The 26548-nt window shown below is 50.4% G+C and overlaps 1 protein-coding gene across 1 annotated transcript; it reads left to right on the top strand.

Moving 5' to 3' along the window:
- The first annotated feature begins 15081 nt into the window (after positions 1–15081).
- On the top strand, positions 15082–26517 carry FAM210B (family with sequence similarity 210 member B). The gene is made up of 3 exons (XM_060033378.1): positions 15082–15316; positions 23780–23955; positions 24153–26517. The coding sequence occupies exons 1-3, from the start codon at positions 15131–15133 to the stop codon at positions 24367–24369; spliced, it is 579 nt and encodes a 192-aa protein (XP_059889361.1). The 5' UTR covers positions 15082–15130; the 3' UTR covers positions 24370–26517.
- The last annotated feature ends 31 nt before the right edge of the window (positions 26518–26548 follow it).

Genomic DNA, 26548 nt, shown 5'->3' with positions numbered 1-26548 from the left:
GGGTTTCAGGACAGCACTGAGTGTCTGGGGAGGGGCTGGATGTCAGCTTTTCCCTGAGTTCTGTGAGCTGTCCCAGCAAATTATCAAACCCAAGGAGGGGGTCATGGGAACCCTGATTTATAGCCGGTTGGTCAGAAGTACAGCTGACAACCTGGGACTTGCGATTTGGCACCTGAAGTGGGGTCAGTCTTGTGGGACAGAACCCTGAACTTGTGGGATCTGACACTAACCCTAGGTAGACAGAGGCAGAACTGAATTGAGATCTAGGACATCCAGTTGAGAATTGGTTAGTGTTGGGGGTGGAAAATACCTACACTTCTGGACCCAGAGGTGAGTAGTAGAAGAAAAACATGATAGTCCTTTTCTCTCAGACCAGCTGGGACTACGGAAGCAGATACTGGGCATGGGGCCCAGCATTCTTGTTCTCACAAGCCCAACAGGTGACTCTGGTACGAACTCAAGTCTGAGACCATTGCTTGCTTCCCCCTGGGAAGTCCCCGAGGGTCTAACCCTCCTCCAGGTAGTCTAGTATCCACGACTCTCCCTGGGCAGCATTGTCCCATCTGGGCTCACAGCCCAATCTCCAACAAACCCCAGCGTTCACCTCCAGAGCTCAAAATAATATGTTGGTACCATTATTCCTGACTTAGGTAACACATATTACCTCCCCACCAAGAGGACTTAGCCCATAACTTCCCCTCTCCATCTCAACTTTTGATATTTATAGTTCTGTGACTCTCTAGAATTTTAGATGATACGCTCAATCCTCTATTTCTTGTTCCATCAACAAGGGGATCCTGGACCCCCTGCTTTATAAGATGCTCATTAGCTCCCATCCCCTCCCCGCCCTTCTCCTCCCTCCAATCCATGTCACAACTTCTGCCCAAGACTCCTTTGCTTTTATGTTTCTAAACAGATCTCATTTACAGTTCATTCCCTCTCAAGGCAGTCTTTTTCTTTCGTATTCACAGAAGTATCCCCAGCACCAAAAACAGTATGTGGTACATAGTAAGATGGCCGGTAAATATTTATTGGGTGAATGAATAAATGTACAAATAAACGAATGACATGAGAAGCTAATTTTCAATAGGTGTTCTAGACAAGGGGTCATATTTTGCACAGATGGCAGGTATTACTCTACGTTGGGTGGTATTCCAACATAGCGTAACACCTGCCATCAGGTATTACTAAACTTACAAGCTAAGTCTAAATACTGAAAACCAGTGAATAGCCTTTATATTATTACGAGAGTATGTGTGTAAGGAGCATGGCACAGTGTTTGGCAAGAGTAAGCCCTCCATCAATGGTAGTGGATTATTATTTTCATGACAAGCTAAATATTGTTCAGGTTGGTAGCCAGACTCCAAAGTGGTCCCCAGTGATGCTCACCTCCTGGTATTCACGTTTGTGTGTAATCTCCTCCTACACTGAATAGGGTTGAACTGTTTGACAAATGGGATGTTGCAGAAGTGACAGTGTGTAATTTCCAAAGCTAGGCTACAAAGAGCATTGTAACTTCTGCCTTGTTCTCTTGGGATTCCTTGGGCTGGGAAAAGCCAGACACCATATTGTGAGGACACTCAAGCTGCTCTGTGGAGAGGAACCTCCAGCAGTCGACACCAACTGGCCTGCCATGTGAGTGAGCTACTTTGGAAGGGGATCACCCAGCCCCAATGAAATCTTCACATGATGCTACCAGCCCTGGCCTAGGTGTTGACTACAACCTCATGAAAAATTTTGAGTCAGAACCACCAGGTTATGAATTCCTGACCCAAAGAAACTATAAGCGATAATAAATGTTTATTATTGTTTTAAGCCACTAAGCATTGGGGTAACTTGTTACGCAGCAATAGATAACTACTACACTTTACTGTAGTGTCAGCCATCCTATTGAAGGGCCATATTTCACAGTACATGACTAATTCCAAACGACATTATTCTAAGTCAGATAAAAAGATGCGTCTCGGGACTTCCCTGGTGGTCCAGTGGTAAAGAATCTGCCTTCCAATGCAGGGGATGCGGGTTCGATCCCTGGTCAGGGAACTAAGACCCCACATGCCACGGGGCAACTAAGCCCGCATGCCACAAGTACTGAGCTTGTGCGCCTCAGTTAGAGCCCATGAGCCACAAACTACAGAGCCCATGCACTCTGGAGCCCACGCACCACAACTGCAGAGCTGCCCTGGAGCCTGCGTGCCACAACTAGAGAAAAGAAAACCCACACACCACAACTAGAGAGAAGCCCACATACCACAACGAAAGATCTAGCATGCCTCAACAGAGACCCTGCATGCTGCAACTGAGACCCGACACAGCTGAAAATAAATTAAATAAATACATACATAAACATGGCGGGGGGGGGGAGAAAAAAAAAAAAAGATGGGTCTCTTTCAACCAAAGTGGTCCTTTCAGCCTGTGCTAAGACTTGGTTTTAATTATCTACAAAATTCTTTCTTGATCCTAGTGGCAAAAATCAAAGCCAATTCTCTATTCTAAGTTACAGGTCAGCAACTCACTGAGAGCTTTCAGCTTAGACATTTCAACAAAGGGGAAGGCTTTCCAGAGCTCAGCCTTGCACCACACTGCCTGCTCCCTCCCACCTCTAAAGCACTGCAGAAAATCACCTAAGTACTGATAGCTTGCTAAACTATACATCCCCAGACCCCACTCGCAGGGATTCTGAATCAGTGGCTGCAGCCTGGACCCAGGAATCTGCTTTATAAAGAAATAGTCCCCCAGGTGATCCCGATATAGGTAGAGCTGCTCTGAGAGAAAAGATGCTCTAAAGGCTGGCGTCTCCTCTCCCCTGATCCATTAGCTGAGCCGTCACAGCTGGTGAGATGGGAATAACACTGAAAGCATTTGCCAGCATGGTTGCGAGCCAGGCCTTCTCCAAGTCTGAAGTCAGGGGACGGCAAGCTGAGCGCCACTGCGTAAAACATATACAGTCACAATCCTTTTCTCTGTCTCAGAAAAGATCCACCAGTGAATAACTCAGAGAAAAGTTCCTCTGGAAGAATCAGTAGCCATTCCTACCTCTTGTAGGCTTTTTATTTTCTTTCCCCGTTTTGCAAATCTGAGGGAATTACATCTGCTTCACTATATCAGATGTTCGGGACAAAGATTGTTTTTTAATAGCTCTTTAGAGTCTCATGGACAATGCAGGCAAAACAACACGGAAACCTTGAAAATCTGAAGTGTGAAAAGAAGAGCTGGTTCTTTCCTGCTACCTTGCTTACCTCTCTCAGGGACGCTGATTCAAAATAATCATTTCCTGGCCCTAGTCAATACCCATTGATTATTCACCACTGCAGTTATTAAAGCAGGTTGATGTGAGAAAGCTACAGCTCGGCTGGTGCGAAGCATAAAGATTCTATTTTCAAACAAGACCAGAGATAATCTTGATCAAAGAAACCCACGGGTGCAAAACTGAAAGTCCGCACCCCAAGAGGCAAGCCCGCATAGATGCAGGCCCTTTGAGAGTAGTCACAATAAATCATTCTCTACACTCACATTCAATCAGTATCTATAAATTCTCTAAGATTTACATGTGCCAAGATTGCTGCAAGCAGAAAACCAAGATTTGTTTCTATCCCATAGTCTTTATCGCATTGTTTGCAAACTGGTGATTCCTGGGGCCCCATCTGGAGCTCAGAAATATTTGGTTACACCTGTAGAGGCTCTTTGTTTGTTTGAATTCATTGCCAACGTTTTAAAATCAGGAGATTTTACACTCAATGCAGATGGCAAGCCTGGGTCAGTTAGCATTTTCTGTGTAATAACCATTTATTGTCCCATGATTCTGGCGTTCAGAAATCTGGGCTGGGCTCAGCCAGGCGGCTCTGCTGGTCTAGGCTGGCTTGACTGATCTCTGCCAGCCATGTTCATGTGTTTGTGGTCAGCTGCCGGATCAGATGGGGGCTGGCTGGTCTAGGGTGGCCTCAGCTGGGACAACTGGCTCTGTTCCACCTTGGTCTCTTCCTCCATCAGGCTAGCCCGGGCTTGTTCACAAGGCAATCACGGGTTCCAAGAGCAAGGGCAGGTGTGCAAGGTCTGGATGCCTGGGCTCAAAACTCACACACCATTACTTAAGCTGAATTCTATTGCCCAAAGCAAGTCACAGGCCAGCCTAGATTCAAAGGGTGGAAAAACAGACTCCACCTCTGGATAGGAGGGGAAGAAGTTGAGGCCAATTTTGCAATTTTACACACAGCTTATCTTAAGAAATCAACAGACGGAACCACACAGTGTGTTAGAGTATAGAGGCACCTGCCCCGTTAAGGGCCATGTCAGCGCCCTTCTGCACAAGGCTTGCCCTTGTGATTCACTGACACAACCGTCTGGCCCTGAGGGCACGGCAGGGTTTGCCATTCCTGATCCCAGAAGAAGCTCCCACCTTGTGTATCCCAAAGATCCGTCCCCAGCACTATCAGTACCCTGGAATCACTTTTCACTTCTCAGAAAGCATCTCCTTTCTGTTTACCCTGTCTCCCTTCCCCCAATAAATATCCCATTTTCTGCTGGGAGAATTAATGGGAGAAGGGGATGTGAAAGGGGGGAGGGTGACTCTTCCGTAGTTGGAAGACTCAGGAAAAGAGCAGCTTTGGAGCCAACAGACTTGGGTTCTCCTTGTAGCTCCAAGACCCCATGAACATAGTGTCTCTAAGCCTGGTTTCTCGTCTGTAAAACCGTCCCTGCTAAGTTTGCTTACTTCTCCTTGAAAATGCATTATGTTCGTTGATCCATACATTTTGCATAAATATGGACCCTTTTTTTTTTTTTTTTGCAGTACGCGGGCCTCTCACTGTTGTGGCCTCTCCCGTTGCGGAGCACAGGCTCCGGACGCACAGGCCCAGCGGCCATGGCTCATGGGCCCAGCCGCTCCGCGGCATGTGGGATACTCCCGGACCGGGGCACGAACCCGTGTCCCCTGCATCGGCAGGCGGACTCTCAACCACTGCGCCACCAGGGAAGCCCTGGGGACATTTTTGATGTAACAAAGTTAGGCAAAAAAACAAAAACAAAAAGGAAACAAAACGACAACCCAGAAAAGCACTCAGAAATGAGTGGTTAAGGTTATTTCCCGGCTCAGCCGTGAGTTTACACCAGGCTTCCTACAAAAACCAATTCAGGACTCATGTACAGAAGCGATTTGCTGAAAGATCCAGAGACTTAATGGCCCAGGGAGCTGTTTTATGTCCTTGCATTTACAAACTGTAACTCGCCTCAAAGCTCAGAATCCCTGGCAATGCCTGCCTCTCCTTGGTGGGAGCCTTGGGAGGGCCTGCAGCGCCCCCTGCTGGGTGAGGGCTCCTGGGACAGGGTCACCCGGGGCTCAGAGCAGGGTTATTGAGGTAAGTCCCGGACAGATCCTCACCCTAAGGGACCTACAAGCATCACTCAGCTGCACGCCGGTGAAGCCGGGGTCGCCTAACACCCACTTCCGAGGCCCAGCCCTGCAGCTCCCGCCACCTTCAGAGCCCCAGACCACCTTCCCCTTAACCTCCCTAAGCCTCAATTCCCTCATTTGCAAAATGGAAATGATGAGAATGCCGACCTCATTGAGGTGCAAATGTGACAATCCAGAGGAAGCCCTCAAAGCCCGGAAGCAGAGCGCACAACACGTAGCAGCTATTAAGGTCAGGCCCGAATCTCCTCCGGATAAGAGTAACATAACAAGAATCATCTACAGCGGTCCCCTTCCCCACCCACCAGGAGTGTGGTAACAACAAGTACCAGGGATTCACCGTCGGCCAGGCTCCGAGACCCTTAAGTGCATTGAACATTTTTAAACCTCAAGCATTTCCATAAAGTCCATAACATTATTATCCCCATTTCACAGATAAGGAAAACTCAGATTAAGTAACTTGGCCAAACTCGGCTAGAAGCAAGTAGCAGGACTAAAATTCAAAAGCCAGCAACCTGTGTCTAGAAGTAATAAAAACTTTTCTTCCTGGATAGATATTAACAAGTCAAAACTCTCCCCACCTCCCCCCTTTTTTCCTCGATAATCTATTAAAAAAGGGAAACTAAGTGAATCAAACAGTTTTGTTTTCCCCCAGAGACCCTCCGTGTTGCGTTTACTACCTGCAGAGCTCCTCACTGGCCTGGCGGCCCTGGGTATTTGTCCTCATCTTACAGAAAGAAAATGGAGAAGCCAGGTCAGGCTAAGCACTTCCAATCACTTGCTTGTCACTCCCAGAAGCCAGTGGCGGGTGCCCAGGCCAGAAGCCCGCGGTCTAGGCCGCACTGACCTGGTTCAAGACCCCAGTCACGATGCACAAAGCTTGCCAGGGCGTTAGCTTTCGTAGCCTCACTGAAGCCAAGTGAGGGAGGCTGAGGAGAAACGCCTCCAAATTGCCGGGAGACAGATGAGAGACTGGTGAGCGCACACACACACACACACACACCACACACACACACACCACACACCACATACACACCACACATACCTCACACTCACAACACACACACCACACACACACACATCTCACACACACCACACACACACACCACACATACCTCACACAACACACACACCACACACACACACATCTCACACACACCACACACACACACCACACATACCTCACAACACACACAACACACACACACACATCTCACACACACCACACACACACACCACACATACCTCACACTCACAACACACACACCACACACAGTTCTCACACACAGCTCACACGCACCCCTCACACACACACACACACACACCTGGTCAACCAAGAATCAGCATCACTTTTCAACGCCCCAGCGCGCTGAGACAAAGGAGGCTCTGAGTTCCCACGAGGTCTCAGGCAGAAGCTTGACTCACCCTATACGTGGGCGCTTCCCCAGCTCGCCCGGCTCGGCCGATGCCTGTCCGTCTGTCTGTCCATCCGCCCTGAGCATCAGGACCGGCACGAGGCCCTGGGTTCGCAGCTCGAGAGTTGCGGGGTGAAATCCGAAACCGACCCCTGTCAACCGAGGGCCAGGGCAGGCCCAAGAAAGGGGCGGACCCTCCAGATGGGTGGGTGGTGCTTTCAACACGCAGGGAACTTACACACGAGGCTTGAAAGTTGTAACGAGCAGTTCTCCGCCCCGCGCCCGAGAATCTTAAAAGTTTATGTCGAGGCCTTAGCGGGCCTTCGTCATCCAGACCGTCTCAACAACACGTGACTCTCAGGCTGTGTCCTCCAACTGGTTCCCACTGTGGGATGGCGGGCGGAAGGCCGTGGGAGGAGCCTCCAATCGTCGGGGCTTAGTTCAAGCGGAAGTCACGTCCTCTCGGTGACCTCCTCCTACAACCCCGAGCCCTCCCTCTCTTCACCCAACTTCCAGGCTTCGCTGGTGTCTCCGAAGTCCTCCCACGCGGCGCCCAGAGCTCTGCAAACACCACCCGAGGGTTCTCCGTCTTCCATCTTCCTCCCCCACCCCGACCTCCAGGCACCAAGCAGAGGGGCCTGTTTAACGTGGTCATCAGATTATGTGGCTTCCCTGATTAAGATCCTTCAATGTAGGGCTTCCCCGGTGGCGCAGTGGTTGAGAGTCCGCCTGCCGATGCAGGGGACACGGGTTCGTGCCCCGGTCCGGGAAGATTCCACATGCCGCGGAGCGGCTGGGCCCCGTGAGCCATGGCCGCTGAGCCTGCGCGTCCGGAGCTTGTGCTCCGCAACGGGAGAGGCCACAACGGTGAGAGGCCCGCGTACCGCACACACACAAAAAAAGATCCTTCAATGCTTACTCACCGCAGCTAGAATAAAATCGCCTGATCTGGTCCCTGGCAACTTTTCCCAAACCCCTCAAGCCCCTCACTCCTTGCACACCGGCCACTCAGGCCTCCTCTGACACTCCTGCCCCCAACTTGCCACTCACATCACTTTCTTCCTCCTTTGGACCTGCACCCAGTTGTCCCTCTGCTTGACCCCCTCTTCCCCCTGGAAGCTCCACGTCTGCTCCTGGGCACCTTGCAGATGTCCAATGCCTCCTTCTCCGGGAAGCCTTTCTGATCACCCCTCGCCCAACACAATTCATGATGCTGTCCTCCCCCGGCTATCTGTTCTCTGCCCATCAGGCCCATCCAACTCGAAGCTCCCTAAGAGCAGGGACCATTTCCAAGCCACCCACCTGCATAACCTGGCAGAGTTGAGGGCAGATCGAAGATGTTCAAAAAGTATTTGAGGGAGGGAGGGAGGAAGGGAGGGAGAAAGGGAAGGAATGAGAAGACAGACATGGGAGAACAATCAGTAATTATTAACGTAATTTGTGATGATAATAGCCAACACCAGGATGGGCCTGCTCTGAGCCTGGCACCATTCCACGCACCTCACATGTGTTAATGCATTTAATCATCACTGCAAGTCCCCATGTTACATGTGCAGAGGCTGAGGCTCAAGTGAAGTAACTTGACCAGTGTCCACAGAAAGCAAGCGGTATGGCTCAAGCTTGAACCTGGGCTTCGCTCCAGAGTTCATGCTCTCAGCCTCCAGGAAGGAGGCCCTAGATGTCCATCGCATAGGGGAAAGGACACCCCCTCCGCAGGGAATACAAGGCAGCCGCTTAAAGAAGGATTTCCGTATTTACTGACATGGACAGGTGTCCTTGATGGGACACTGGGTGGAAAAAAAAGCAAATGAAGGACACATGTTATAATCCCATTTTTTTGGAAAACATCAGAGAAAACAACAGCCAGATGTGATTGTTCACACACAGAAACGTGGCTGGAAGGACACACAAACCTGGCTGATGCTGGCTACTGCTGGGAGGGCTTCCCGGGTCTCTCGCTCCAGGCTCTAGGCACATGGAACTCTCCCTCGAGACCTAGCAGGCTGCCCTATCCACAGTCCCAGAGCCCCAACTCCCCAGCCCCTTACTCGGCTTCCGCGCTGCATTTGCTGCTGCCTGACACCAGAGGGCACACTTATTTGTTTGATGCCCGTCTCTGTAAGGGTAAGAATACATTGAAAAAGAAAAAAGTTGATTTTCCCTGGTGCAAAAAAAGAGGAGAACCTTTGCATTGCCACTCTCCTTTTCTTAGATCATGTGATTCTTTCTCTGCCCCTTTGAGATGTATGTAAATCTTTTTAAAGGCGAAATAAGCCGCTTGCAGGTTTTTAAAACCCGGGAATGTGTTAAGAGTCTGAGAGCTGTCTCCTTGAAAGGTAAACATCAAGGAAGATAGCAGCCTATCTCCTAGGCCAGATGAGGGTTTAACTTCGGTGACTAGCTCTGTGCTATAATTACACGTTTGTCACAGAGGCACAGGAAGTGTATTATTCCTTTGGATAAAGACAATTAGCAAGTACAAACGAGGGTGAACTATGTGTGACAAACGGTGCTGTCAAGTCCTCTTACCTGAGAACTAGTTATTTTTTGTCTTCGGATGAAGCATCTGCTCAGCTGCATATAACAAGGCGCTTTCTTCCTGTCTCTGAGATCTCTTTAGTGAATTGCCCGTGATCTGCATCACGTTCTAGCTTAATGTTTACTCAATAATAAAATTCTTTTCTTTCTCTTCTCCTTTTGTGGAAAGGTTTTCTGTCAGCAGATTTTGTTTTGAATTCTCCCCACCACCCCTCCCCACTGGCTTGTCTTCCCCAGTAGAACATAAGCTCTGGGATACCTTGTCTTCGTAGTTCACGGCTGTGTGCCCGGCACTGAGGAGGTGCTTAAAACCTGTTTATTGAATGAATAAAAGAAGTTGCTGGCTGTGTCCTTTGAGTTTTCATTGTTTACAATGATCAAATGTTACCTATGACAATAATTTTGCTAAAAAACAATTAAACTTTTAAAGACTCCACAGTTGTGCATACAAAAGGCAGCCACTGGTTTGCTTAACAGATATTGATTTTATTTCCTGTTAATCCCCATGCTTCTCAGGCATGAGTCAGTCGTCTTTAAAGCATTATTACCAAGTACTTAAGACACTCTTATTAGCAACATATTGAGACATCGAACGAACGAGAAAATCTTCGAACATCATAGTTCCAGCTAATCCAGATTCTTCCCGAGTACCAAGAAGTGATCGTTTCTATCTCCAAGGCAGTCGAGAGGAGATTCTTGGAAAACCGTATCAGCACGCTCCTCCTCAACAAGCTACCGCTTTTCTTGGTGGTGGTTTTACGAGTAGCATCTCTCTCCCTGAGTGGCCTCACTGGACCGCACAGCTCGGGTTCTACGCCCTGTGCCCCCCACCCCGAAGCTTTTATTGGTGTCCAGTCCACACCATTCATACTCTTCTCGGAACGAATGAATGAAAAGGAGCAATAATAATAATGGCCACTGTGCTCACCACGATCAGCTTTCGGGAAGGCACTGTATGTGCTGGTCCCTGTGCCGAGCATACACGTGCATGAAATTTCTCTTATTCTTCACAGCAATATTGTGATATGGTGCTATTATTATTCCCATCTTACAGATGAGAAAACTGAGGTCCCAAGATGTTGAGTGACTTGACCCGGCACACGGTCAGTACACCATAATGGGGGGACACACCCCCAGGCAATCTGACCCCAAAGCCCCAGCTCTTGGCCCCAAGCCATAAAACACCATTTGTTTCAAAGTGTTGGACTAATCTTCTACCTTATTTGTGGAAACAAGAGAAAACCCAGCCAGGCAGTAACCCGAGGCAGGAGGAACCCGAATTCCTCTTAATAACTCACATTTTCTGAGCTCCTGCCTTCAGCCAGGCACTAGGCACAGCACTCAAAAGGTGTCATCCCGGGCTTCCCTGGTGGCGCAGTGGTTGAGAGTCCGCCTGCCGATGCAGGGGACGCAGGTTCGTGCCCCGGTCCAGGAGGATCCCACATGCCGCGGAGCGGCTGGGCCCGTGAGCCATGGCCGCTGAGCCTGCGCGTCTGGAGCCTGTGCTCCGCAACGGGAGAGGCCACAACAGTGAGAGGCCCGCGTACCAAAAAAAAAAAAAAAAGGTGTCATCCCACTTAAGCCTCACACCAAACTAAGGGAGGTTCATTCACTGTCCACATCCCAGAGGTGAAGCCTGGGAAACACAGAGAGGTGTCGTGACTTGCCAAGGTGCCACAGTCAGTCAGTGGCTGAGGTGGAATCATATCCAGGTCTCTCCGCCTCCACGGCCCATGTTCTTACTGACGATTTTTCCCCCAAATGAGGAAGAAAAGCAGAGATGATGATCCAATGTCAGCCCTAGTTCAGACAAGGACAGAGCTCCCACAGGGTGGGCCACAAGGAAAAAGAGGTCGCTCGGAAGTGGGTGGTGGCAGCTACCACCGGTGACATTCTCCATGCCCCCCTTGGTGCCTAGCAGAGCCCCGAGCATGACGCGGATGCTGAATTAAATAGTGACTGAACAACTGAGAGCGAATGCACCTCTTCCTACAGAGACCTACAGTGCATGCCTCCATGGTTCCCAGTTCAGACATGGTCTGTGGGGCGTGGAAGCCCGTTTTCTCCTCAGCCCTCCTCCTCCCTTCGTTGTGCCCCCCAGGCCATCTGTGTCATGATGGAGGGAAGGGGGGTGGGGAGTGAAGCCTTTGTGGGGACTGATACCATGCCCGTCGTGCACACATGGGATTGCTCTTCATTTTTTCAGGAAGTCACAGACACATGTGTCGTTATTCTCATAACACAGGAAAAGAAAGCTGAGGTTAAAGCAGGTTACATACTTTCCTTGGGGCCGCAAGGCTAGTGTCACGAGCTCCCAAACTCCACCCTGACCCATTTGCCTCCGAAGACCCTGCCTCACAGAGGGAGAAGAATCAGTAGGTGCCACACGATGGAAGAAAATGTGCACACGTGGTCGGCACCCAGTAAGTGCGTGTTGATAAGTGAATGGGTGAGACTCTTTCAAGGAGAGGGTTACTAACAGGATCTACTGCTACAAGATGTCACTAACGATAGTTCAAGTTATAATAGAGAAAAAACTGGAAATCACGTATATATTTATTATAACCTATATTAGTCAGCTCGGGCTCCCATAACAAAATACCACAAACCGGGTGGCTTAAACAACAGAAATTTATTTTCTCACAGTTCTGGAGGCTGGAAGTCCAAGATCAGGGTGCCAACGAGGTCCAGTTCTTGTGAGCATCCTCTTCCTGGCTTGCTGATTGCTTCTTGCTGTGTCCTCACGTGGCAGAGAGAAAGAGTTCTGGTGTCTCTTCCACTTCCGATAAGGGCACTAATCCCATCGTGAGGAACCCACCCTTATGACCTAATCTAACTGTATTTACCTCCCAATGGGCCCATCTCCAAACACTATCATACGGAGAATTAGTGCTTTAACATGTGAATTTGGGGGGAAACACAAACATTCAGTCCATAACACCCATTACCAGGACACTGGATTAAATAAATCATGGAGCACCTATACTATAGAATGCTCTGCAGCTTTTAAATAATAATATTGCACAATTATGGTTTCAACAGGAAAGACATTAGTGACAGATGCAGTGAAAAAGTCACATTATGATGCATATATACAACATCACCCCATTTCTACCAATACTAGGGGTGTGGGGTACTTTGGCAAGATCTGGATCTCACACCCATACCCTGACCAGAGGGCCACCAACCACTGAGATTGGACAGCTTCATACAAACTACAATAGGGAGGGAGGGGCATCTCCAATAGAAAGAGGGAGCTGGGCAGACAAAATAGACAGAAACGCCAGCCACACTGCCATGTCTTGAGTCCTTACTGTGTCATGCCCTGTTCTACAGGCACTGAACTATATTATCTCCTTTAACTTTCAAAGTAACCCTTTGAGATGGGTATTATTACTCTCACTTCTTGCAAGTGAGGAAACAAGGGACTTAGATCGTTGGAGTCACTTAACAAAGATTCTAAACAGGGCCTGCACCACACCAAAGCTGTGATGTTCACCAACAAATCATGAAACCACAAAGCCTTACTTTTACTGCATCGCCCACTGCTGGCACATAGCAGGTGTTCAGAATAATGAATGCTGATTGGAAATGAACAGAGAGGAGGCAAGAAGTGATGTATGGGCACGGGTAGTTGGATTTGCTTTGGGAAAAGGGACAGAAGCAGGAGGTGGGGAATGGTGGAGGGAAACAGGGACGTGGGCTGGAGCCATCAGTTAAAACTCAGGCTTCCCCTGAGAAGTAAGAGGCCAGGGTATGTGCCAGGACAGAAGTCATCAGGGCAGGAAGGAGGACTCCAGGTGAGCAGAAACAGTTTAGAGCAGACACTGCAGAATCTGACAGAAAAAGAGAACTGGAAGAGAACTGTTCTCATCCTCAGGAAGACTCAGGTACAACCAGAGAATATGTAATGGGAGAAAACGTGGCAATGTGTCCCAAACACTGTTCACTTTCTATTTTATCACAGTTTATCTGCCTGTGCTCCAGAATCTACCTTCCCACATTCTTATAGAAAGGAGCCACAGTGAGTAACCCCGAGGCCCTGGACCCCTGAGCAGATTAACCATGGTTCCCTTGGGAACTGGGAAGAAGTAGTTCCTCCTCCACCAAAAGGGAAAACTCCTTTTCCTTCCTCCAGCACCCCGGCCCCCTTTAGGTTTCAGCCCCCTCACACACACACACACACACACACACACACACACACACTGATGTGTACCCCTTCCCATGGTACACGTGCACTTCCTGTGTGACACTCACCGCTGTGCATGGGCACACAGCCCTGTCGCACTGCCTGGAGTTACCACTCCCGTCCCCCGGCAGCCACCCCCTCTACCTCCCTGCCAGCAGAACCCCGACTGTGTTCAGGAAGACGATGTGCCTACTCTGACCTAAGCCAGGCCTATTTCTTTTGCTGGATCCTCAAATTCCAGACTCCCTTGCAGCTAAGAGTGTCCTGTGACTCAGCTGTAGCCAGTGAGACAGAAGGGGCTTCTCAAGGTGGGGGTAGGGTCCTGAGGTATTGAATTTGGGCACATCGATCCCCATCTCTTTCCAGTGTAGAACGGCTGAACGGCCGGCAGAACAGCTATAATTTCCCTTTGCACCTAGGTTTCTGGATACGAACTCATTTCTGCCAGTTGAATGCACTGGCAGAATATTTCGAAGGCAGAAAGGAGGCGGAGGCATCCTCCTGCGGTTTGGGCTGTTTGCTGCTGGTAAACAAGTGTGTGGAGACGTGGGGTTTTCTGCAGCAGAATTCAGGTGTGCAGTCGCCAGCCCACGGGTGTGGACCGTTAGTTGTGGCCGAGGCAGCCGCCTGACCCTGCTTTCCAGCGTCCAGTGATCTGTTCTGTAGAAGCTGGAAAGCAGCTGCAGTGGCAGTTTCCTGATCCTGGGGTCACGGCTCTGGCAGTGTGCTCTAGAATTCATTCATTCCACTGGCCGACCCCTGACACCCACCTAACGGCTTGTGGCTTGTGTCCCCCCTCTTGCCGGCCTGTGTTGCTCTGTCCAGAGAGCCTTTCCTGGGGGGCCAGCCTAATGTCCACTCCCCCAGCTTTTCCAATGGTTTTCCAAGCAACCGTTCCCTGTGGTAAAAAAAAAAAAAATTTTTTTTCTGCTTAAAATAGCAAAGATCTAGAAACATAACATTCTGGACCCTCTAGTTTGAACCAAAAAAAGCTACCGGGGGCTCAGGCATGACAAAAGGATGAGAATAAGAGGCCTCAGGGAAGGTTTCATTTCTGTGAGCCTCAGTTTCTTCTTCTGCAGAATGGAGACCAAAGATTATTATTTTTATTACAGTTAATAGTTGACTACCGTGGTAGACTGCATTTCCCAAACATGGTCACGACAACATTTCCCATTCCACAAGCCCTTCCACACGTGACCTTGTCACTCCCGTCAAGTCGGAGGAATCTGACTCCCTCACTCCTGAATCAGGGCTGGGCTGGCCTCTGACTCGCTTGTAAGCAACATGATGAGTCAGGATCCGCCGACTAGAACTCGCAGGCTGTCGGAAGGGGTGCACGTCTCCAGCCCCGCCCATTTCTCGCGGGGCTTCAGCTCCGGCCCGCCCCGGCCGCGCGGGGCTACAGCCCCGCCCTCGCCGCTCAGGCGGCGGAGGGGCGGGGGTCGGTGGGCGGGGCCAAGGACGGCGCGCGGCCCCGGCCCCACCCCGCCGCTCCGGGCTCGGGCTCCCGCGGGCCCCGCCCACCGCGCTGCTCCCTCTGCTGTCCGCTGTGCGGGCAGCGGCGCAGGGCTGAGTACTATGGCCGGGCTGCTGGCGCTGCTGTGCCCCACGGGCAGGGTGGGCGCCCGGGTCCGGTCTCGCGCCGCCTGGCTCCTGGGCGCTGCCGCCCCCCGCGCCCCACCGCCCTTGTTTCTGCCGCTGCTCGGGACCGGGCTGGACGCCCCGCTGCTGCACGCGGCCCGCGGGAACTGCCACGGCCGCCAGGTAAGCCTCCCCGCCCCCACCCCGAACCCCGCGCGCCCCGATCGTCGGCCCATCTCCGCCGAAGGAGAGCCTGACTCGCGCAGCTGCCCGAGACCGAGCACCGCCAGAGTCCCCAGGCCTCAGATCTCTACAAGTCAAAAAAGCGAGTTCCCAGTTTACAGCAGGGGAAACTGAGGCTCAGGGAGGTGTGACTGCCCAAGGTCACAACCTCCAGGTGATCCCAGGATCCCAAAGCGTCAGGCTGTACTGTGGTGGTGGACGGGAGGATTGGAGATGGGGCCTGGGCTTGGTATCGACGTTCTCACTGGGCGGTAGAGTTGTTCCCTTTGAAGTCGCGCCGGGGCTTCCTCCCTGGGCCGAGGAGAAAGGCTTGGTGGGTGCTGCGGTCTCTAACACCCCCCCCCAACACTTGCTGCCACTCCCTTTTTATCTAACCTAGAGGGCAGGCCTCCCTGTCAGACTGCAGGCAGGACGCGCGCAAGAAACCCAGTGTTACTTCATTGCATCAATATTTCACTTCGATTGCTTCTGTGTTTGCTAACTGAAAACTGGTTTCCATTCAGAATGGTAATGCAGACTATCCCTTTTTGAAAGTTTTGAAGTGGGTCTCCTTAAAGAAAAAAGGTGGTAAGCAGTGAAGTCTGGAGATCCAGAGCTAACGAGTTGGGACAAGCGGTGCCTGGAGGTTTGCACCTTTGGTCCCTTTGCCTGCCTGCATCCACTCACCAGCGGTGCAGACCTACCCCAAGTGCTGAAGGCCTCTGAGCCTGTTTGCTGACCTTGCAGGCGTTTAAAATAGCACCTTCCCAACAATAGTTTGGGGAACAGTTCCATGAGCTGATGTGGGCCTCAACATGGTGCCACTGGGAGCCAGTGCTTCCTGAATGTTGCATACCATGCCTCTGCCACAGGTGGAGAAACTTCCTTCCCTGCCTTCTGCTCCCCCATCGGACAGGTGGTAGATCTTGTCTCTGCCTCCTGAGCCCAGTTAGGGGATCCTCATGCGTCTGGCACCCTCCGCGCACACCCAGCTGTCTCCTGGTGATTCTCTGTGGATCAGCCCAGCTGTCCCTTCCTCCTGGAAGCCTTCCCTGACCACCAGTGATACCTTGGGTGCCTCCACTGGCCCCCTCCTCAGCCCCATGGGTGTGCATCTTCTATGCACTCATCATATGGAATGTCCTCCTGACTTGCTGGTCTGTCTTGTGAGCCTGGCACTGGCAGGTGTGTGTGTGTGTGTGTGTGTGTGTGTGTGTGTGTGTGTGTGTGTGTGTGTGTGTACTGCTCCCCCACCCCATATTTATTAAAGTAAGAAGGCTGTATTAGAAGGGTCAGGAAGGTTTGAGGAATGAGCCAAAAATTGCTCACAAGTTCAGATTGTTTAGAGTGACACCTGTTTTCATTCATGCAATAAGTAATATTAATAATAAACACTATATTTTGTTTACTTTGTACCAGGCACTGTTCTGAGTAGTTTGAAAATATTAATTCATGTAATCCTCACAACAACCCTGTGACGTAAGCAATACTGTCATTCCCCCCCCCACTTAAGCCCAGAGAGGTTGAGTAACTTTCTGAGAATCACGCAGAGGTTACCTGTCAGAACTGGGATCCAAACCAGTCTCGTTCCAAGGCTTCTGCCCTCAACAGCTGTGCTGTGTTCCTCACTTATTCGTGAGTGTCTGCACTGTGCTAGGCACTGCTCTAAGGCGGGGGGGGGGGGGGGGGCGGATAGAGCAATGAACAAAACAGACATAACCCACCCTCAGGGAGCCTGACGTCTAGTGGGAGGGGAGGGACAATAAACAGAAAAGGAAAATATCAGGCTTGTTGATGTGAGAGGTGCTACTGAGAAATGCCAAGGGGGGAGGGAGGGTGCAGATGGGCAGGGCTGCAGGGAGGGATGCTGCCAGTTAATAAATAAGGTCATCAGGGAAAGGCTCCCTGAAAAGGCAGCGGGTGAGGGAGAACTGGGAGGTAGGACACTGGGGCTCAGAGAGCCATCTGCAGGTATATGAAAGCACTTATCTAAGAACAGACACGGGTGAGGTAGATGTTGTCTGCATCCAGGGCAGCGACTAAGGATACATCACAGGTTCTTAAGGTGATATTTCACGAAGAAATGAATGTCTGAAAAGTTTCCATTCCTTGCAGGTCATCACCTCATAAATTCCTTTATTTCAGTCTCTTTATTCTCCTCCAGGGTTAGGAAGAAAAATGTATGACCCACAACGATTAAAGAGATTTCCAGGATAAAAGGAAGAAAATTGTCCATATAAGCTTCTAACTCTAGAAAGTTAAAAACTAACTGCAGGGCTTCCCTGGTGGCGCAGTGGTTGGGGGTCCGCCTGCCGATGCAGGGGGCGCGGGTTCGTGCCCCGGTCCGGGAAGATCCCACATGCCGCGGAGCAGCTGGGCCCGTGGGCTGTGGCCGCTGGGCCTGCGCGTCCGGAGCCTGTGCTCTGCAGCGGGAGAGGCCACGGCAGTGAGAGGCCCGCATACCACCAAAAAAAAAAAAAAAAACTAACTGCAGCACCGGCTAACAGGAAATTGTCTTTTGTGTCTGAATATTTTGTCCCTCCCATTGTCTTGCAGTCGATACTGGTTATTCTGTAGCTGGAAGTCTGGCTGCCTTTTTTTTTAAGGAATAACTTTTCTTTTAATATTTATTTATTAATTTATTTATTTTTGGCTGTGTTGGGTCTTCGTTTCTGTGCGAGGGCTTTCTCTAGTTGTGGCGAGCGGGGGCCACTCCTCATCACAGTGCGCGGGCCTCTCACTATCGCGGCCTCTCTCTCTTGTTACGGAGCACAGGCTCGAGAAGCACAGGCTCAGTAGTTGTGGCTCACGGGCCCAGTTGCTCCGCGGCATGCAGGATGCGGGATCTCCCCAGACCAGGGCTCGAACCCATGTCCCCTGCATTGGCAGGCAGATTCTCAACCACTGCGCCACCAGGGAAGCCCTGGCTGCCTTTTTTTCTTTTCTGGCCAAAAGGCCTTTTGCCAAAATAGAGGTCGTACAGAAAAGGGCTCTCGAGAGAGAGACAGTTCCACCCGGTCCTGGCAAGTAGACAGAGGGGACATAATGAAGTCTGGCTGGGCCAGATGTCCAGGGTGGAAAGTGAAAGGGGCTTTCACCCGTCATCAGCCTCAGGACGTTGTTTGGCTCTTGGAACCGGGGTTTGTCCACTGCTCCTCCTATCAGGGCCTGGCAGATCTCCCATCCGGGGCACTTCATCCGCAGCCAAAAGGCGGGTGGGGAGCTGTTTATCAGGAGCCTGAGCTCCCAGCGGCCATTCTGGCTGCTAGGCGTCAGAGGACAGGGCGGGCGCGGTGCAGGCCCAACCGAAGGGTACTGGTGACAGTTTTCCTTCTCCCCTCCAGAGCCTTGACGTTCTGGAACAGGCTCTTCCTTGAGGAATGTTCAGCTCTTGGGGGACATGAAGGGGAGCCTGCAGCACAGAACTCAGTCTGGGCGCCGCCAGCCAGCTCATAGCTTTGCCCCAAACCTTGGTCTCCCATCTGTCAAAGTGGGAGCGACAGAGGTGCCCACGTCGTGGGGTTGTGAGGGTTTTTATGGGATGGCGCCTTTAAAGTGCTAAGCCCGGTACCTGGCTCAATAGAAGGGGCCTCTCTTGAGGACACTGGTGGTTTTCCTAAAACCTTTCAAAAAACGTTATGCTTTCCTGCCTATCAGAACCAGCCTCTGGGACCCCATAAATGGATACTGGATTTTAGTAGGCAGTCCCCTTTTTTTAAGTGTTTGTTTTCTTAAGTCTGAAAAAAGCCCGCAGAAGTCAAAGCTAAAGGCAGAGAGGAAATACAGTTCGTCTCCCGCCTTAGGACCTTAACACTTAATTCCCAGGGACTGAGCAGCCTTTAATGAAACAGATTTAATTTTAATTGAAGCTTTAATTTAAAGCTTCCAGGTGTTTTGGGGTTTTGTTTGGTTGGTTGTTTTTTTTTTTTCAGTCCCAACTGCAGTTTGGGAACAAAAGAGATGCTCTTTCAGTTGGGAGGTAATGAAAAGACTCTTTCAACTAATAAATCTGAGTTCTGTGCCAACTCTTTTGGGAGCAGGGGCAAATGAGCAGCTGCTGTGTATGATTAAAAATCAAGGATGATTCTGGGAAAGGTTTTTGGTTTTTTCTTTTTTTTTTGGCTACGCTGCGCGGCTTGTGAGATCTTAGTTCCCTGACCAGGGATTGAACTCGTGCCCTCGGCAGTGAAAGCGCAGGGTCCTAACTACTAGACCACCAGGGAGTTCCCAATTCTGGGCAAGTTTTAATCCAAGACTGAATTCCACCCCCTCCTCGCCGTGCGTGGAATGTGGCCCTTCACTGAGCCTTACTTAGTTCTTTTGGGGACACTAGGAGAGTCTGCTTTTGTGCCTTCTTATCTTCTACGTACGTGCAGCAGCCACGGTTTATCTTCCATTCTGGCAGCTGGTCCAGAGCCAAGCCCTCCTGTCCAGCATGAAACCAAGCTGAGAGGCTGCCCCAGGGGTTACCAGACACAACAGGGCTCCAGACACTGCAGACATTCTTTGTAGGGCAAAATGTACTGTGGCTCCCAGCTTGCCCTGAAGAGTAAATTTTAGAATCTGTACTTTGTATTTCAGTTGAATCAAATTCTGCTTCATAAAAAGGAATGAAGTTTGATACCTGCTACAACGTGGATGAACCTTGAAAACACGATAAGTGAAAAAAGCTGCCGCAGTCTGTTCGGGCTGCTATACCACCACAGGCTGGGCGGCTTAAACGGCAGACATTCATTTCTCACAGTCCTGGAGTCAAGAAGTCCAAGGTCAAGACACGGGCAGATTCAGTGTCTGGTGAGGGCCTGCTTCCGAGTTCATAGCCAGCTGTCTTCTGTCTTCTTGCCATGTCCTCACATGGTAGAAGGTTCAAGGGAGCGCTCTGGGGTCTCTTTTACAAGGGCCCTGATCCCATTCATGAGGGCTCCACCCTCATGACCTAGTCACCTCCCACCTCCAAATACCATCCTGGTGGGGATTCGGTTTCAACATACGAATTTGGGGCGGGGGAGGGCTTCCACCAACATTCAGTCTGTAGCAGGAGCCAGTCACAAAAGGCCCCATGCTGTATGGCCCCGTTTACATGAAACGTCCAGAAAGGGCAAATCCATAGACAGAAAGGAGTTTCGTGTTTGCCTTTCCCCATCAGGATGGGGGAGAGAGGAATGGGGAGTGACTGCTAATTGGGTGACAAAAACGTTCCAAAATTAGATCCTTGTGATGGTTGCACAACTGCAAACACACATAAACCATCTGACTGTACGTTTTAAACCTTAAGATGGACTTTATGGCCTGTAATCTATATACCAGCAAAACTGTTACCAAAGTGGATGGGCCTCCCTGGGGAGGAGGAAGAAACGCACGTGGGGCGTTAGGTGGTGACGGCCCGATGGAGGGAACTGCACAGGAGCAGCTGTGTGAGGGTCTTGGTTTTAAAGAGGGTGCTCCAGGAGGGCCTCCCTGAGGTGATGTCGGAATAAAGACCTGGAGGCGGGGCTATGAGGACGTCTGGGGAAAAGCATTCAGGCAGAGGGAGCCGCAGATGCCAAGGCCAGGAGCGGGCCTGGCCTGGGCTGCTTAAAGCAGCAAGAAGGCCACGTGGCCCGAATGGGGAGCAGGAAGGAGAATGGGGGTGGGGGGCGGCGGGCCTGGAGGGCTGAGGGGCTGGTGCTTCCAGGAGGCCTCTGACGGGGGTGGTGCTGTAATCCCACCTCGGTTTTTACAGGCTCCCTCTGGCCACTGTGTTGAGTGGTCAAGGGTGGGATTGGGGGACCAGCTGGGAGGGAGGCCACCACAGTAACCCAGGGGAGAGATGAGGCGCCTGGGCCAGGTGGTCCTGAAGCAGCGTTCCCTAAACCCACCTAGGCTGGCACCGCTCAGCGCCCCTCCGGTCAGTAGCCCTGTCTGCTGCTCTGTAGGGTCAGCCCCTCATGGGAGACCTGCAAGGTCAGGCCCCGGGCCCCTGGGTGGCCCCTGGTCTCTCATGTTCCTGCCTACAGCCCGGGCAAGAGTAGCTCGGGAGGTCTGGTCTGAGTGCCGTCAAAGAAAGAAAACAGCCCAGGAGGCCGACTGCAGTGGGCCCGGTGGAGGGCGGGGCAGTGGATTCTGATGGGCAGACACCGTGGAGGGCGGGGCAGTGGATTCTGATGGGCAGACACCATCACGTCCTGAGGATGGAAGGGCAGGGGTGGGCCACCAGGGCTGCTGGCTTAGGGGACAGCATGGATGAGCACGAGGGATGGAGGACACAGTGCGGGCCTGGCGTGCGATGGGGGGACGAGGCTTGGGTGGGCAAGCCTCCAGAAGTATCTGAGGAGGAAGGGGACCTGCTGCACTTAAAACCCTTTATCAGGGAGTTCCCTGGCAGTCCAGTGGTTAGGACTCCGCGCTTTCAGTGCCGAGGGCGCGGGTTTAATCCCTGGACGGGAAACTAAGATCCCAAGGCACAGCTGTGTGGCGTGGCCAAAAAAGTAAAAACTCCTGATCACATCCTAGTACCTGTGCATGCAATCCAGCTCGACCCCTAATACACCGGGCAGAGATGGTCCCTTCACTCTCCCAGTGCTAGGAGCCAGGCAAGACGACCAGGTTCCCTGCTCCCTGGAACCACACATTCCGGGCCTCTGGCCAACAGCAAACAAGCGAAGAACGGAATGCTTACGTACATGTATTTGTTATATTTGTTACATTATAAGCAGGACAACTCCTGAAGATGGAAATCTCAGAGAGGGAAGTAGAGATGTGATAGCATGGCTGCCACTGAGGGCAGGCAGCTGAGGTGGTCAAGGAGGGCCTCTTGGAGGAGGTGACGTTTGTGTTTCCAGCTTAAGAAGTGGCTCACTCCAGTCTGTTGCAAGGCAGGTACATCTGAGAAGCGACGGCCACGTGGAGAGTCTGCTGAGGGCGGGCAGGAGCAGGGCAAGGGGAGGCGAGAGTGCTGAGCAGGTGTTTACCTGGCAACGCTGGCTGATCACTTAGAAGCACCAGGGGAACTGATATCTAATCGCAGTGCCCAGGCCTCACCCCACATCTATGAAATCAGAGGCTGGGCACCTGGGCACAGACAGATGGATCAGCAGCATCCGGGTCCCCTGGGAGCTCTTGAGAAAGGCAGCGTCTGCAGGGAGGCCCCAGACGTGCTTGGTCAAAGCTCCCACCTGCCCGCCAGCAGGGGCTCTGAAGCAGGGCAGGGCCGGGAGGAGGACCTGTGCCTCGTTGCGGTTGGAGGCTGCTGCCCTGGGCACCTGTGTCATTTCACTTTTGTCCCTGGGATGCCACGCTGCATGTCATGTGTCCCCACCCCACCACCCCCACCGCAGCCTTTGAAGCATGGCTCCACTGCAGCATGTTCTAAAAATACAAGAAGGCAGCCGTCCCGCTGCAAAGTCAGTAGCCGGAGCTGACTGACCCAGATGCTGCCTGTGAGAAGAGCTCTGAGGTCTGTCGTTAGAGCTGAAGAAACCCTTTGATGTAAAAGGCACTCTCCATATTGAGGAGTTTTGTCTTTTTAATCCAAGGTTGTTTTTATTTCTCCCAAACATTCCAGGCCCTGTAGATGCTCAGTAATTGTTAACAAACACCCCACGCAATGAATACTTTCTGTACTAACCCGGCCGCTGCATTTATGGCCGGAGAACTAGCCCTCCCTTTCTCCGTTCAGATCTCAGGGGTAAATCTTGATTCCAGAAGTAGATACGTCACGGCTTTTGCTCCGTTTTATTTCGTACCCACTGTCTTGTAGAGTCTAGCATGGTTGTCACGTCACCACAAACCTGGAGGCATTAAACGACACACATTTATTCTTTGACAGCCCTGGAGGTCAGAAGCCCAAACGGGGTCTCACAGGGCTAAAGTCAGTGTGTGGGCAGGGCTGGTTCCTTCCAGTGGCTCTACGGGAGAATCCATTTCCTGCCTTGTCCAGCTTCTGGAGGTGCTGCACTCCTTGGCTCGTGGCCTTTTCCTCTGTCTTCAGAGCCAGCAGCACAAATCTCTGCAAATCTGACTCTGCTGCTGTCCTCACGTCTGCTTCTCTGACCCTCCTGCCCCGCTGTGTCCACTCACAGGACCCTTATGATTAAGGTCCCACTGGTCCCACTCAGAAAATCCGGATGATTTGCCCATCGCAGATCCTTAACTTAATCCCACCTGCAAAATCCTTCTGCCACGTAAGGTAACATATTCACAGGTTCTGGGGACTAGGACCTAGACATCTTAGGGGCCATGGTTCTGCTCATCGTACCTGGTACCCAGCCCTTCACTGCACTCAGTGGCTTAGCGGGCATTAGCCTCAGCTGACAAAGAAAGATAGTAACTTATCTCTCACTGGACAGGAAAGAGCAGAACGCTGCCTGAATCTGAAGCTGCTGATGACCACTAACATCCTTGCTCCTGCCCTAAAGCGTCTCCCCTTCTTTGGCTTGTGCGCAGGACACCAGCAAAATCACTGTGACAACAGGCGGCAACATCAGCAGTACAGAGGAGAAAAAGCAAAGCAAGTCGCAGCAGCTGAAAAAGATCTTTCAAGAATATGGTGCCGTTGGCGTGTCACTGCACATTGGAATCTCATTAATCTCTTTGGGCATGTTTTACATGGTTGTTTCAAGGTAAGATTTTGACAGTAGTAGATATTTGTTTTTCGCTGCCATCCAAGTGTCTTTGGGAATAAGAACTTTTTTCCTAAGACTTTATATTCATCTAGCTACTTTCATCACATTTTTTAAAATACTGTAAATGTCATAGCCAAATTGATCGGTTAACTCTATCCCTTTTGTGTTTGTCTGTTTGCCTCTCTCCCTTCCAGTGGTGTGGACATGTCAGCCATCCTGCTTAAGCTCGGGTTTAAAGAGTCACTGGTACAGTCGAAAATGGCAGCAGGCACAAGTACTTTCGTGGTGGCCTATGCCATCCACAAGCTGTTTGCACCCGTGAGGATAAGCATTACCTTATTTTCCGTGCCCCTGATTGTCAGGTATTTTCGGAAAGTGGGAATTTTTAAACCTCCAGCTGCAAAGCCTTGATAAACTCTTCAACTGTGGGCCTGAAAACCTACTTCTTTGAAATGATACATTTTGGACTGGTTTTATGATGTAGGGTTTCTGGTGGGGGTGAGGCAGGGGCTAGCTGCTGTCTTCTCGTGAATAGCATTTACTTTTGCCAGCAAAAATTCAGGGTTTCAAATCACTGTAATTTTTTTGCTTTATAAGTTTTGGTGATGCTATTCATCATAGGGCTTGTCTGCATCATCTACAGTGTCAGCAAAGCATCGCCATTGAGTTATCATCTGAAACAAAACTGTCAGCCAGGAAATGTTCCTTCTGGAGGATCACTGGTGAGGGTCTGCGTGCAGAAAGAAGCCTCAGGGGTTAATCTTTGCTCAAGTTCTTAAAGGGCAGCGATTCATTAAGCTGGTTTTTAAAGTTCCCCTTCCTCTCATATTTGCTGTCAGGCGGCCTTCGTTTTAATATGCAGTAATGTGCGGAACAGCTGCCAGTGCTACAATTAATGAAGCAGAATTTAAGACTTCACAATATGGAATCAGGATCTTAATTAGCATCAACACTTTGACGTTCATTACACTTGTTTGGGGGGAAAGAAAAACAAGTATTTCTGGTACGTTTCACTGATCCCAAGACACCTTCATATCTGGACATGATGGGGCCTGCCTCAGCTGATTTTTCCCAAACTTCATCAAAGTAGGTCAGAATCATTTGTCTCTGTTTCGGTAAAACACGGAAACTTCATCCAATAGTAATGGCATCAGTTGGCCCCGGACGCATGTGTCCTCAGGAATCTGGACACTGTACATATACGCAAAGCTGAGACAATCTTGGCCTGACTAACTGTCTCAGACTTCAGACATTCCAGAACTAGTGTCACAGTGTTTACATTGTGTTGCTACTTATATTTTTTAATTGAGTTAAAATTATGTATGCAAAAAAAAGATTTTGTATCACTCTCTAAAAAAGTAAAATTACTAGCAGTTGCTGTAAATGGGAGACAACCGCAAAATAATAATATAGGCCGGGCAGGGACCGAGCTAGTTTACCAGGTAAAGGGCGTGTGACTTTAGGCCCCTCGTTCTCTGTTTGGGACATTGGTTAAGAACAGAAATGCAAGCACACAGATCTCAGTTGAGACTTTCTCCTTGAGCCAGTCAGGAGCAAGCAACGGAGCAGGAATCTATTCCCGTGGGCTTCAGCATCACTGACGGGACACTGGCTGCACCCCAGGAACCCCAGTGTAACTGCCCTGCCACCATGGTTCAGGGGTTGCATTTATCTTTCTGGCTCCCAGATTTATTTTTTATTTTAGTTTTTTGGTTCGATTAACTACATTTGTGACAATCAGAAAACTCAAGGAACTATAAACTGATCATCCTGGTTTTACTGAGATCTGACTATTGACAGGTTTTCCTCGTTAGCCCATAGTAACCCATGTCAATCAGTTATTTCAGTTAACTTTTATGAGAATCTTTGTGAGCCAGATTCTCCACTTGCAAGATCTTTAAAGTGGATCTATTATCCCACCCCCACCCCCCCTTTTAAAGCCGTTAGCCCACTGCCAAAAGGTTTTAGCAATTTAAAGTTGGAATTAGACTGCCTTTCTGGGGTCTAATTCCCAGGACACGTCCACATCAGAGAGAGATGGCACCAGTGCTAGGTAATTCCTCATGAGGACAGGACCAGCACTTCTGTGTTGCTGTCTGTGTGTGAACAGTTGGCTCTGGGCTCCTAACCACCTTCCTCACCGGCCTCCCAACCATTCAACTCGTGAGTAATGCCTATGCAAAAAAGCCGATAGGGATTCCTACAGGTTTAAGGGCTTGAATGGGAGTGGACTGAAAGGGCAAGCAATAAAACAAATTATCATACCAAATAGCCATAGCGTTCTCTTGTAAGCCCCAACTCCACTCCACTCCAGTGGCCAGTTGTCAGAACAGAACAGAGTAACTAGAGAGGAGAGGCAATCAAAAGACCAGGGAGTTACAGCATTATGTGAATTCACCAGCAAGATGTACAGATCACTTGTATTTACATTGTTTTTATGGAACTAGGGGAATAAAACTGATGATCTATTTTAAACACGTAAGCCATTGTTCACCTCTAATTTTTTATCTGACCAAATGAGCAGCTTAAATTCCGTGAAACAAATAAACATCTTTGTAAAGTTTATGAAGAACTTTTTATTCTTAGAAAG

This window comes from Delphinus delphis, chromosome 15, assembly GCF_949987515.2.
Source record: "Delphinus delphis chromosome 15, mDelDel1.2, whole genome shotgun sequence".
Classification (NCBI taxonomy): Eukaryota; Metazoa; Chordata; class Mammalia; order Artiodactyla; family Delphinidae; genus Delphinus; species Delphinus delphis.
This window is presented reverse-complemented; position numbering and strand designations above follow the sequence as displayed.